This window comes from Salvelinus sp. IW2-2015, linkage group LG30 (assembly GCF_002910315.2).
Source record: "Salvelinus sp. IW2-2015 linkage group LG30, ASM291031v2, whole genome shotgun sequence".
Lineage (NCBI taxonomy): Eukaryota > Metazoa > Chordata > Actinopteri > Salmoniformes > Salmonidae > Salvelinus > Salvelinus sp. IW2-2015.
Window position 1 is genome coordinate 17,686,760 of NC_036869.1, and position 14,360 is coordinate 17,701,119.

Genomic DNA, 14,360 nt, shown 5'->3' on the forward strand with positions numbered 1-14,360 from the left:
TCAACAAATTGGATGCAGTCTACCACAGTGTCATCCGTTTTGTCACCAAAGCCCCATACACTACCCACCACTGCGACCTGTACGCTCTCATTGGCTGGCCCTCGCTTCATACTCGTCGCCAAACCCACTGGATCCAGGTCATCTACAAGTCTCTGCTAGGTAATGCCCCGCCTTATCTCAGCTCATTGGCCATAGCAGCACCTACCCGTAGCACACGCTCCAGTAGGTATATCTCACTGGTCACCCCCAAAGCCTATTCTTCCTTCGGCCACCTCTCCTTCCAGTTCTCTGCTGCCAATGACTGGAACGAACTGCAAAAATCACTAAAGCTGGAGACTCTTACCTCCCTCACTAGCTTTAAGCACCAGCTGTCAGAGCAGCTCACAGATCACTGCATCTGTACAAAGCTCATCTGTAAATAGCCCTTCCAATCTACCTCATCCCCATACTGTATTTATTTATTTATCTTGCTCCTTTGCATCCCAGCAGTGGTGGGCCGTCAGGGCCAGCAAGGCCTTCTCTGCTGGCCTAAACATCATCAGAATATATATATTTTTAAAATATATTTTCCCACAAATATGTATTAAATTATTCCTCAGAGTAAGAGTTATACTCTTCATTTCATAGCTTTCCTCTTGGTTGCACTGCTTCCAGCCCCAGGTTGAGATTTGGAGGGCTGGTCTTTATGTTAGATCTTTTATCCAATCATATTCAGCCATCATGTGTTGCCAGGGGTCTAAAATCTGCCCTCAGGCCTTCAGAATCAACAGTGCGGGCRCTTGTAGCTTATAGTGAATGGAAATGAAAATTTAGTGTCAACCAATCAGCTTTAGAGTTGGCTATTGTACGCCTGCTGGCTGGCTCCAGTGTTACACAGGAGCCAGCTAGCAGGGGTAGTGCGTGCACGTCTTTTGATTGGATTACCAATATTGAGAGGCAGGTCCTATGGGCAGGTCTATGCAGATCTAGGAAACTGAATTTGATAAACGAATTAATTCGCGTACTACTAAGCTGTTTTTTCAACCCACAATGGCGGAAGGAGGAGAAGATATCGATTTGGTCGAGGATATAATTATAACGCCATTCTCAAGACGAACTTTTCAAGAAAAGTTAGACATTGTAAGGAGAGGTCGCCGGACGCCGACGCTACAAAGCCTGTCACAGGCGGGAAAGGGGTTCCAACTACGAGCGCTATCAATGGCTCACAGGCTCCGAGAAGCACTGCAAACTGTACTGCTGGGAATGCCTATTATTTGCAAGTGATCRATTTGGTGTTTGGAGCCACACTGGCTTTGCAAACTTGAGTTGTCTAACCAAGGCAGCAACGAGACACCAAAGTACGGCTGGGCACTTACAAGCAATGGTGCTTTTGAAAACTTTTGGGGACACCGGAGTGGATCTACAGCTCAACGAACAAGCGCGCAGGGCAACGGAGCTGCACAATGAAAAGGTGAAGGGAAATATTGAAAACACTCATTGATTGTGTCATGTTTTTGGGTAAACACTTGTTTACCCAAAAATGTCAATTTGTCAATTTCAAGGTGACGCAACGCCTGGTTATACTGCGTTTCTGTCTAAATGTATAGTGTCTAGAGCCATGGCATCATAATGATGGTAATAAGAGGTGGATTAATTCGGGTGGGACTGTGTAGTACCTCACTGAAGGCCCAGGCCCCAGGCCCCAGGCCCACGGCACGCCACTGCATCCCAGTATCTCTACTTGCACATTCATCTCCTGCACATTTTACCATTCCAGTGTTTAATTGCTATATTGTAATTACTTCACCACCACGGCCTATTTATTGCCTTACCTCTCTTATCCTACCTCATTTGCACATGCTGTAWATATTATTTTCTACTGTATTATTGATTGTATGTTTGTTTATTCCATGTGTAACTCTGTGTTGTTGTATGTGTCGAAYTGCTTTGCTTTATCTTGGTCAGGTCGCAGTTGCAAATGAGAACTTGTTCTCAACTAGCCTACCTGGTTAAATAAAGGTGAAATAAAAATTCATATAAATAAAAAATCTCATGAATCCTAACTTTATATGAGAAGGGAGAGACTCTTAATGAAATAACAGAAGCATGGAGTACGTTAATTTATTTTTTCCGTCCTATATACGGGTCAGTCAATGTGCACCAATGGTAAACGGCCTGAGTTGGACGCCTTCATCTATCCACCATCTTTGAGTCCGGATGAGAGATGACAAAAACATAAATCTCGCGATATTATGACAGGTACTCTTTATTTACAACAGCGAATGAAATCACGCGAGGTTTCTAATGATTTGACTAAATGCCACGTCTGAGAATGAATAGACACCTTTGAGACACTTTGCTCTGTTTGGAAGAATTTGTTTGATTATCTATCATCGCTGCATAATTACAGCAGACACGTGAGTGTGTGGCAATTCGCTTATACTGCAACATTGTTGTCATCACCGCAAACGTTAGCCAACCGTTGTTTGCTATTGTACTTAACTTGGCTAATTATCCCGACAACACGTTGCATGCAAGATAAACTGCGACATCTGCATTCCTTTAATCGCATTCACATGCATCTTTGTCGATGTGGCTAGCTGCTAGCCAGACAGTTAGTGGCTAACGTTAGATAACTTGCTAGGTACAACAACAATCGCATCTCTTTCAATCCATCACTTTAAGGGCATCTAGCTACGTTAGCTACTCAGCAAGRCTACTTCCCCATTTCGGACCCTTTCCCTCTTCCTGAGTCAGTCTTATACGAGGAGTTAATGGAAAAGTGTAACGTTAGGCCTATTTCCTTAGCAGAAGGCCATCATGGGAATRCTGTTAGGTGTAACGTTAACAGATGGGATGTCAATGGAATGTTTGATAATGTGTTATATGATAACTAACTAGCGTAACCCATCCACTGTAACTACCCACAATCATGATGAAATTAAGCTGTTGATATATGAAGTTAGTGTTGCTGTACTAAGGCAGGCAACTGTAACCATAGATGTTCCCTTTGTGTGTCTGTTCTAGGTGAGATGATGGCCCATGGACGTCTGCTAGCGTTAACACTGTTCTCAGGAGCAGTGCTGTTGCTAGCCGCCCAGCTAACTGTTGCTCATAGCCACTCTCATGACCATGGGCATGCACACGACSACCATGGGCATGCACACGACCACCATGGGCATGCACACGACCACCATGGGCATGCACACGACCACCATGGGCATGCACACTTGCACGGGGGCGGCGGTTCCGATGGTCACTCCCATGGCAGTCAGAAACTGCACCAAGGGGCGAGCAAGTGGAGTGCTGAGGCCAACCTTCCCCCAGCTGAGGAGTCGCACCACGGTCACGCACATGACCATGGACATAAGCACGAGGAGAGTGGACACGGGCACACCCACGGAGGAGAGAGGGTGATAAGGGAGGCAGAGGGAAAGAAGAGGGACATAGTGGAGCTCTGGATGCAGGTATTGTCAGTGGAGACCTTGGAGCCATTCATGAAGGGACATGAATGTGTTGTTGTGGATATTTGAAACATGATTTTTGTCCAGGTCCCGTGCTATATTTAGATGTCCATTAGTGGTCAAGGCCTACCTTATATCAAATCATATGCAAAATGTCACATCTTTGTCAGTCGGTATCCCTCCTGTTCATTCAAACAACCTCTTGACTTTCCTACTGAGTCCCAGTGCAAACGCAGGCTGCCTATTACTTTTCTACAAAAACATTTCCCTTTGCCAGTGAGTCTGTTGCTAAGTTTTGTCTAGAGTTCTATTGACTCATTTGGTTTTGACAACTGGACCAGACAACCTCACTGCAGTGTACTGTCAATAACTCTGTCGATTTTCACTGCAGTCGAAATGCGTCTCTGTTGTAAAGTTAAAATTTTTATTTGCCATGTTCAAAAGAATTAGGTTTGTTAGACACTATTTTACCATTATTTAAATGTCCTGGTCAGCACGACTCAACAGGTCAACTATTTAGGTACTGTCAATTGAATTGGACCTGAATTGGAATGTATTTATTTGGCATTCAATTATTGAATGGGTTGGAATGTAAGTACTTTTGTAGACAGGCAATAGCCTTTCCTTATTTGATGAAGTCGATTACATTGGTTTGATACCCTTGGAACTCAAAACAGCCATCCTTATCAAGTGTGAGATTATTTTACTACCCACAAGCACGCCTGCTCACACACTTTTAAAATGGCCTCTTATGACCTCTGTCTGTTCTTCTCTCCTTGTCTGTTCTTCTCTCCTATTCTTACCATTAGGCCATCGGTGCCACCCTGCTGATCAGTGCTGCTCCCTTCTTCATCCTCTTCCTGATCCCAGTCCAGTCCAATACAGACCAGCACAAGAACCTCCTGAAGGTGCTGCTGAGCTTTGCCTCTGGTGGCCTGCTGGGAGATGCCTTCCTACACCTCATCCCTCACGCCCTGGGTTAGTGTCAGTATCACACAACTACTTGAAGTGAAGGGAGGACATTCCACACCTTTTCCATACATATTTATTGGTTTGTAGTTAAAAGGATGTTGTCATGGCAGTCTATCCATTGTATTTCTTTCTTATTATCTCTTGCTTGTTTACACAGTGCCTCACTCTCACCATGGAGACGAGGGACACGGCCACTCTCATGACAGTGAAGAATCACAGGATCATGGCCACTCACATGGTATATCTACATTTACGAACACCATCATATTATCCAGCTGATCCATTACATATATTTTTTAATTTAACCTTTTATTTAACCAGGAAAAGCCCAATTATTTTCAGTCTCTTTTTCACGGGGGACCTGGCCAAGAAGGCAGCAACAATCAATACATTACAGAATTAAAACATACATGATCCAGCCTAAAAAAAGCATTTACAGTCCTCCGTAACAGTCTCCCATCAATATTTTAAATTCATTCAGTGGCGCTAACATATATCTAGATGAAGCATGGATTGTAGAATTTTCCATGCCTCTGGTGCACAAGAAGAGAAGGCAGTCTTGCCTAATACTGTGAATGTCCTGGGGACTTTAAGTAGCAACCACCTAGCAGACCGGGTATGGTAACTGCTTGTGGTGAAGGAGACCAGACTACAGAGTTAAAGAGGGAGTTTACCCAAAAGGGCTTTGTAGATGAACACATACAAATGTAGCTTTCTGAGCCTATAAAGTGTTGTCCAACCTACCATTTCGTACAAGATGCAATGGTGGGTGAGGGACTTGGCTTTGTAATAAAGCGCAAGGATGCATGATAAATGGAGTCCAGTCTCTGTAAGTCAGAGGAGGCTGCATGCATATACAACAAGTCACCATAATCAATTACAGAGAGAAGTGGCCTGAACAAGCTTCTTTCTAGGCATAAGTGGGAAGCAAGCCTTATTACGAAAATAAAAACCCATTTTCAATTTAAGCTTCCTCACAAGATTATCCATATGAACTTTAAAGGACAACTTGTCATCCAACCATATACCTAGGTATTTGTAGGATGACACTATTTCAATGGATAAGCCACCAGATGTGATGATGCTAACCTTCTCTGGCAGAGTTCGAGCTCTGGTAAAGGTCATGAATTTAGTTTTTTTTGTACATTCAAGACCAGTTTGAGACCATAGCGGGAGGCCTGCAGTGACCGAAAAGCAGTCTGGAGCTCTTCAACAGCCTGAACCAGAGGAGCACATGAATATATGACTTTATCATCTGCATATAGATGTAACTGCTGGTTGCATCCCATTTCCCAAATCATTAATTAAAAGGGAGAACAACACAGGAGCTAAAATGGAACCCTGGAGCACACCTCTATTAATCTCAAGAAAGCCAGACTTGTGATTGTCAGTRTATACACATTGTGTTCTGTCAAAGTTAGTTTCTAAACCAATTTACTGCCCCTTCCCCGAGACCAATGTTACTGAGTCTAGCAAGCAACAATTCATTGTCAACTGAATCAAATGCCTTTGATAAATCCACAAACAGAGCAGCACAATGTTGCCTTTTATCAAGTGCATTAATGATGTCCTTTGCCACTGCCATGGCTGCAGTTGTGGTGCTGTGCCCCGATCTAAAGACTGAACCCAGTTCAGTATGTTCTTATCAACTAAGATGTTTTTTTAAACTGAGTTCACTAGGGATTCATAGACTTTGGAGATAGGACGATAGTTATTAGCATCTGAGGGATCTCCACTCTTTAGCAGCGGGAGGACATAAGCTGATTTCCAAATGCCGGGTATGGAATTGGTCAAGAGACTCAAGTTGAAAATGTGAGCCACAGGTTCAGTAATAATACCAGCTTCTATCTTTAAGAGGTAGGGGTCCAGGTTGTCTGGACCTGAAGACTTTTTAGTGTCTATTGCCTTTTAGTGCTTTATWGACCTCAGCATAAGAAACAGGCACCAAGTTAAAATGGTTGACATGAGGGCCTATATCATAGTTTACTGTAACAGAGTTTACATTAGAGTCCTGGGCCCCACCATTATGAAACTGAAGCAGCAGATATGAAGTGCTTGTTAAAAACCCCTACAATATGGTCTTTATCCTTCACTTCATTAGAATCCATCATTAAATGGTCAGGAAGGYCAGAGGATACATTAGAACCTGACACTGATTTGATTAGCTTCCAGAACTTGGTAGGGTTGTTTAGGTTCTCTGTGACTGCATTTAAATGGTCATCTGATTTGGACTTCCTGATCAATCCTGTGCATTTGTTTCTTAGCGCTCTGAAGGAGGCCCAGTCAACAGGAGCATGTGCATGTCTGGCTTGAGCCCAAGAGACATCGTTCTAATTCATTCTTAAGTTATCTGAAAACCAGGGATTGTCCCTTCCAGTGATTCTAAATGTCTTCACAGGGGCATGCGTATCACAAATGGACACAAATTTCATATAAAAATAGTCCCAGGCAGTGTCAACATCGGGAATCAGACTTACTCTGTCAATATTATGGTACAGATCATGTAAGAACCCTTGCTCATCAAACTGTCTAAAATGTCTTAAATATAACGGGGTTTGGCTTTGGTCATTTGTGTATTTCTAACACAAGCAATAGCACAGTGATCACTGACATCATTACAGAATATCCCAGTCCATGTGTATTTGTGAGGGGTATACGTTAGAATAATGTCCATCAGCGTTGATTTGTTAGGTGCTCTGGGATTCGGTCTTGTAAGCGCATGAATTAATTGAGCGGGATTCAGCGACATTACCAGAGATCAACAATAAAAAGCATAACAATGTATCTGTTGCCCAATGCGCGAGGACTTGGCGAAACCAGCACCATTGTCAATAGGCCGAGTCTTTCGATAGTTTTAGATGTTGGAAGTATGCCATCAAGTGTAGGTCCAGTTGTGTTTGAGAGTGGTAGAAATGCAATTGCAGAGAGAGACCAAGTGCCTGGTGGTATTGACATGATGGTCTCGTCGGAGTGTTTGCAAGTTGTAGGGCATAAGGTGAAGATGATTCACTCACGCATTGATCATTCAGCCTATTTAATCCAGGATGGCATTGAGTAACGAGCAGGCACAGTAACAGATAATGCCAGTTTTTAGAGGTATTTCAGGACGGGTGTGCAACGACCAGTAGACGTTGTGTAAAACAACGTAGATTTTTYCCCCCCCACAGTGCATCAGGTTTTCCAATCCAGTAACCGCTTCTCCGCTCCAAGCCTTCAGTGTGCGCCTGCGCTCGTGTAGCAGGCCTTGCGCGCAGACAGACTCCTTATTTGGCGAGCTCCAACTCCAGAAAGGTGTAGTCTACAGTTTACGAGTGGCCCGAGGCAGGAAAAAAAGGCCTTCTCAATCCGAAATCTTTGTACAAGTACATTTTGTGAAATTGAGACAGATCAATTTTTTTTGTTTGTTATATACAGTATCCACCTTCACATCAAAAGTGTTTGCTTCTCTAAACAGGTTCAGGCTAATTTAAACATAACTCTGATCTCAAGGACCACACACACATACAAAYGGACAGACTGACTTGCTACCATCTTGGATTGTGCAGTATGTCAATCACCAATGGTCACATACTAGTATTTTCCATGCTTTAAGAAATCTCTTATACTCTTTATTTTTTTGGGGGGGGGGGGGTCTGCCCCCATTTTGGCAAACAGCATGTCCCTGACGGTGCTCCTTGTCATACCTGTAGGTGCCGCCCATGGTCACATGATGTCAGTAGGGCTGTGGGTCCTCGGAGGAATTGTGGCCTTCCTGGTGGTGGAAAAATTTGTTCGCCTCCTGAAGGAAGGACATGGACATGGACACTCTCACGGTAGGTAATCAATTTGAATTGGAGTTTGTAGCACAGGGGAAAACAAAAGGCCAATTTGAATTGATGCGTGTGCTCCTGCTATGTCAATTCAACATTAGCTTTTTTTTTACTATAACTCGCATGCCTTGAAATGATCCCTCTGTGTGCAATGCATTTTTTTCCTCCTGTTAGTGCATTCGGAAGTATTCAGACCTGTTGACTTTTTCCACATTTTGTTATGTTACAGCCTTAATCTAAAATGGATTAAATCGTTTTTTACCCCATCAAATTAGACACAATACCCCATAACGACGAATCAATACCCCATAATGATATAAAAAAATAAAAAAACACATTTACATAAATATTCAGACCATTTACTYAGTACTTTGTTGAAGCAACTTTGGAAGCGATTACAGCATCAAGTCTTCTTGGGTATGACGCCACAAGCTTGGCACACGTGTATTTGGGGAGTTTCTCCCATTCTCTGTAGATCCTCTCAAGCTCTGTCGGGTTGGATGGGGAGTGTTRCTGCACAGCTTTTTTCATGTCTCGCCAGAGATGTTCGATCGGGTTCAAGTCCGAGCTCTGGCTGGGCCACTCAAGGATATTCAGTGATTTGTCCCTAAGCCATTCCTGCATTGTCTTGGCTGTGTGTTTAGGGTCGTAGTTCTGTTGTAAGGTGAATTCCAGTCTTAGGTCCTGAGTGCTCTGGAGCAGGTTAAGGAACTTTGCTCCTTTCATCTTTCCCTCGATCCTGACTTGTCTCCCAGTCCCTGCCGCTGAAAAACATCCCCACAGCATGATGCTGCCACCCATACTTCACCGTAGGAATGGTGCCAGGTTTCCTCCAGATGTGACTCTTGGCATTCAGGCCAAAAAGTTAAATCTTGATTTCATCAGACCAGAGAGTCTTGTTTCTTATGGTCAACGTCCTTTAGGTGCCTTTTGGTATACTCCAAAAGAGTAGTGGCTTCCGTCTGGCTATTATACAATTAAAGGCCTGATTGGTGGAGTGCTGCAGAGATGGTTGTCCTTCTGGAAGGTTCTCAATCTACACACAATACACCATAATGACAAAGTGAATACAGGTTTAGACATTTTCGCAAAAGTATATATATATATAGCTCTGTCATTGACCATCGGGTTCTTGGTCACCTCCCTGACCTAGGTCCTTCTCCCCCGATTGCTCAGTTTGGCCGGACAGCCACCTCTAGGAAGAGTCTTGGTGGTTCTAGACTTCCAACGATGGAGRCCACGGTGTTTTTGGGGACCTTCAATGCTGCACATATTTMTTTTGGTACCCTTCCCCAGATCTTTGCCTCGACGCAATCCTGTCTCGAAGCTCTACGGGCAATTCCTTTGACCTCAAGGCTTGGTTTTTGCTCTGACATGCACTGTCAACTGTGGGATCTTACATAGACAGGCGTGTGCCTTTCCAAATCATGTCCAATCAATTGAATTTACACAGGTGGACTCCAATCAAGTTGTAGAAACATGTCAAGGATGATCAATGGAAACAGGATGCACCTGAGCTCAATTTAGTCTCATAGTAAAGGGTCTGAATACTTATGTAAATAAGGTATTCTTAAAATATATATATATTTGCGAAAATTTCTAAACCTGTATTCACTTTGTCATTATGGTGTAGATTGATGAGGAAGAAATGTAATCAATTTTAGAATAAAGCTGTAATAATGTGGGAAAAAGTCAAGGGGTCTGAATACTTTCCAAATGAACTGGATGCATTGCATGTCTGTTATGGAATAGGTTAGGTAGTTAAATTAACATTTCAGTCRTTTAACAGATGCTCTTATCCAGATTGACTTACAGAACCAATTAGGTTTAAGTGCCTTGCTCAAGGGCATGTCGACAGATTTTTMATCTTGTCTGCTCAAGGATTAGAACCAGCGACCTTTTGGTTACTGACMCAACRTTCTTAGTTTAAGGCTTAGGAGCATAGTTGCACTACACTACCACTTCCCACACTCCATCCCCAGAGGCCAGCAGCTCTGCCGTGAAGCCTTGATAAGCACGCAGGTGTGAGCAATTAGGAAGGATCTGCAATCAGTGTGAGATGTTATCTTTAGTTTTGGTGTAGGCCTTTTTGTACTTTTGTTTTTCTAAATATTTATTTTGTCACGATGAACAAATGATCTGCTTGGGCTAGCCGACTCGTGTGTCAGGATTGAGCAGGCCCTGGAACCTGGTAAAGTGGCTGTCTCTTGGGCACATGCATACCACACGGTCCACATACTCTGTCCTGTCAGATAAATTCACAGGTTAAATCAGGTTACAGACCATTTAGCTAGACCTAGGACCCCTAGACCTAGGACCCCTAGATCTAGCTAATGTAGCCACATCTTTAGGCTAGCAGCTAGTTGGTTTTGTAACATGACCTCTGGGTCCGTTTTGAAATCTGAACATTGATTCATTGAGATTTTCCTTTTGCCGAGAGCTACCGTATGGTTAGGGGATTTGATGCTGCTCTTCTAAGCCGTCTTGGTAAATAAGAATTTGTTCGTAACTGACTTGCCTAGTTAAATAAAGGGGGATGGTCAGTACACCAAAGAGTTATGCACATGTCTTTTTTTCTTCTATTTTCAGCTGCTCCTAAGGCAAAGGAGAGTGACGGGGAGGGAAAAAATAAGGAGGGTGAGAAAGCTGGAAAAGAAAGCAAAGATGAGAAGACTCCAAAAGGAGTGGAGGAGAAAACTACAGGTAAGAAGAGTTGACTAATTGCCACTTAATTTCTTAGTGAAATTGCTTTTTTAAATTTTTTATCTCAACCAATTTTGCTCAAAGAGAATATTCACTTTGACAGCATTTCATTTACCAGCCTCCAATCAATCCTGTTTCTCTGTTATTGCGTGTAACTGTTGCGATTATTGTCCATTCTCCCTTTTCAATATTAAGCAGGGCAAACACATTTTGGTGATTTCTGGTACATCGAAATAAATCAAACACAGCATGTTTTTGGACTCATTCATCAGTTTTTACCAGATTAAGTACAATACCATTTGAAATGAGTATTGAAAGTTACATTTCCTGAAACGTACGTTTCCGGTGGCAAATCATGAGAATGATAGCCCAATGACAACAGTTTTAATGTGTCCCAATCAATAACCAATATGTAGAAACCGTTCCTGATGTATTGTAAACATAAAATGTACTATCTACACACACGTGCAAGAATAGTAATCAGATTACTTGTATTGTTTTTTTAAAGGACACCTTATAAACTGCACACACACCAAATTGATAGATCACTCATAATGATTAGGGGGGAAAGCAAGTTGTATGTGCTGTTGAAACTACCACAACTGGGAACCCCTGGGTCGGAGGACAACTTGTAGAAGACACTTAGCTACATTTAGAAGTGTTGCATTTTGATTCAAGTCGGTTGCCAACGTGGTAAGTGTAACGCCAATTTGTTTTGCTAATCACCTCCATCGATATCAAGTTGGAATCAATACAATCGGGGTGTATGCGCTGTTTAAWCTAACACGGTTCAAAATCATCTAAATTCTAGAATATCGGATGGAGATTCTGGGAGGCTGCCGAARCGGGGCAGAAACAAATGAGTTGCTTTGTCATTTAACTTCAACGAATCGCGACCCCCGGCGCAGGATATCAACACTGACAAGGGTTGGCTGTTATTTAGATGATAGTTTGGGTCTMAAATCAGTGTATTGGTGTGCGCCCATCAACTTTTCTACAGAGAGAGAAAAAATGTTCTGGGCCATTAGAACGCTGTTCTAAATCCTGCGACTGACAGGCGCGTATCACAAAATCAATGGTACCAAATCCGTTTAAAGCAATCCATTTAATACATTCGTGATGACTGTAAACATGGATATTAACATGACCAATCTGAAGAAAAAAGGATGCATATAATTCCACTATATTGTATGTGGTGAAAATGCAAGCTTGTTTAATAAGGTAGTAACATGTTTTGTCCACCATAGGGAAATTAGCGTAATATAACAATTAAATATGTCAAAGTAATTCAATATTTTAATATGATAGTAAATGTAGTACACTCTCACATTTTTACAACAATTGACATCTATTTATTTGTACTTTAACCATGGAGGGAGTAAACAAATGCTCCTAAGCACAATTTAACCATGTGCTCTAGTTTCACAAAGGTTCTGTGCTGAATGTTTGACGTCCCTATCAATATAGATATCAAGGTATCGGGCTACCTCAACCTGGCTGCTGACTTCACACACAACTTCACTGACGGGCTGGCCATCGGGGCATCGTTCCTGGTGGGCCCAGCAGTAGGCACAGTCACCACTCTCACCATCCTGCTGCACGAGGTGCCCCACGAGATTGGCGACTTTGCCATCCTGGTCCAGTCTGGCTGCACCAAGAAGAAGGTAATGCACAAGCTTCAGCTTTTCATAACAATTGATGTTACACATACTGTTGTCACACAGGAAACGGAAATGTGCTTGACTATGTACTGAAACATGCTCAGTTGTCTGTCATGACTACAAACCAAAGCCTATTCACACATGGTGGCAGCTGTAAGATTTGTGTGTCTTTTCTGTTTGAACAAACTGCATCAGAAAGTCTCTGTAGGTAGAGATGTCCATTGACAACTTCCTCTTTCCCATCAGGCCATGTGTCTACAGCTGCTGACAGCCTTGGGGGCTCTTGCCGGCACAGCCTGCTCCCTATTGGCTGAGGGGGTGGGCGCGGCCGCCACAGCCTGGATCTTGCCATTCACCGCAGGTGGCTTTGTGTACATCGCCACGGTGACGGTCCTGCCCGAGCTGCTGGTTGGTCGCTCTAGTCTGGGCCAATCGGTGATGGAGATCCTGGCGATGCTGGTTGGAATTTACATGATGGTGCTAATCGCAGAGTACGAGTGAGAGATTGAGTCATCAATAAGAGAGGGTGGTAGCGCTTAAGGAGATGGAGGTATTTGGAGAGGGGAGGAGAGACTGAACCAGAGAGATGGATTTATATCATTGTTGTGATTGGAAGGAAAGACTGATGAAGTTTAAAGGCGAGCGAGAGAGAGGTGAGAAGAGACCGACAAAGAGCTTTCACAGGACTGGACTATTTGTTCCAAAGAGGACCTGAATAGGGAGTTGCATTTCAACACCAACCAGCTGGAGGATTATGACTAAGAAGTTCTGAACTGTACAAAGTCCTCATCAGCAGGACTGTCACCATGTCTAAGTCCGATAGGTCATCAAACCGAGAYTTAGAAAAGCAAGGCAGATGACTCGGGAGTTGTAGTCCATTAATTGCACAGTTCATTCCCTTTTTGGTCACAAAACGGCAACCCAAAACAATGTACTTTTAAGTTGCCGTTTAACTATTGAATCTGTCCATTTAGTTAACTAAAATCAAGAATGGCCTCCACACACAAATATTTGTAATGTTTATTTTACCTTKAATTGTACTGGCAGAGATCACAGATTGAACACAATAGAACTAGACAGTTAAGTGGTTAGGGCATTTTCCAAGATTTTTTAGGATCAGAGTATATTAGTATATAACTGGAACATTCCAATTAAATTAAGAGCACTACATTGTAACGTATAGTCCATTAACCAGGTCCCCAAATAGCAGCCATCTTGGATACTTGACATCGATGAGGACAAGAGTGTCCTGAAATGTCATCAGTTTCCTGAATGGGACTTATTGGGAATGATTAAGCTGTTTTAGATGTCTACATTTACACAGCAGTTACTGAGCAATTTAGCTAGGGAGATCTACTTGTTTAAAGGTTTTCATACCTGCATAATGTGGAAGTACAGTAATATGTATTTAGGGTGGGCTATCCATGTGGAAATTTAACCGATTATCCAGTGACAGGATTCGGGGGAAGTAGACACAGTCCTTCAAAACCTAATTTCTTCAACCCTACTTCATTGTAATGTCTTGACCAAGTGATGTTTGCCCTTCTTTTGAACAACTGAATGATGTGAACCCTCTTCCATTTTTGTTTAGTGTTTATAAGCCACTGCTGCAGCAAGTTTTGTTGAATTGTAACATTTATTATTTTGGGGGATTCACACACATTCTCTTGCGTACTGTACTCAAACCTGCACTGAGTGCGTTTGCTCTCACTCCGCTCTTGACGAATACAGAAGGCCTTGTGTCATTAAGRCAATCAAWGCTGTAGCTGTTA

At 42.7% G+C, this 14,360-nt stretch overlaps 1 protein-coding gene across 1 annotated transcript; it reads left to right on the forward strand.

Annotated features, from left to right (window-relative positions):
• Positions 1–2,309: 2,309 nt before the first annotated feature.
• On the forward strand, positions 2,310–13,681 carry LOC111954960 (zinc transporter Slc39a7). Its single transcript, XM_023974936.2, has 8 exons — positions 2,310–2,396; positions 3,007–3,446; positions 4,253–4,421; positions 4,573–4,653; positions 8,105–8,227; positions 10,814–10,927; positions 12,395–12,591; positions 12,835–13,681. The coding sequence occupies exons 2-8, from the start codon at positions 3,012–3,014 to the stop codon at positions 13,087–13,089; spliced, it is 1,374 nt and encodes a 457-aa protein (XP_023830704.1). The 5' UTR covers positions 2,310–2,396; positions 3,007–3,011; the 3' UTR covers positions 13,090–13,681.
• Positions 13,682–14,360: the final 679 nt, after the last annotated feature.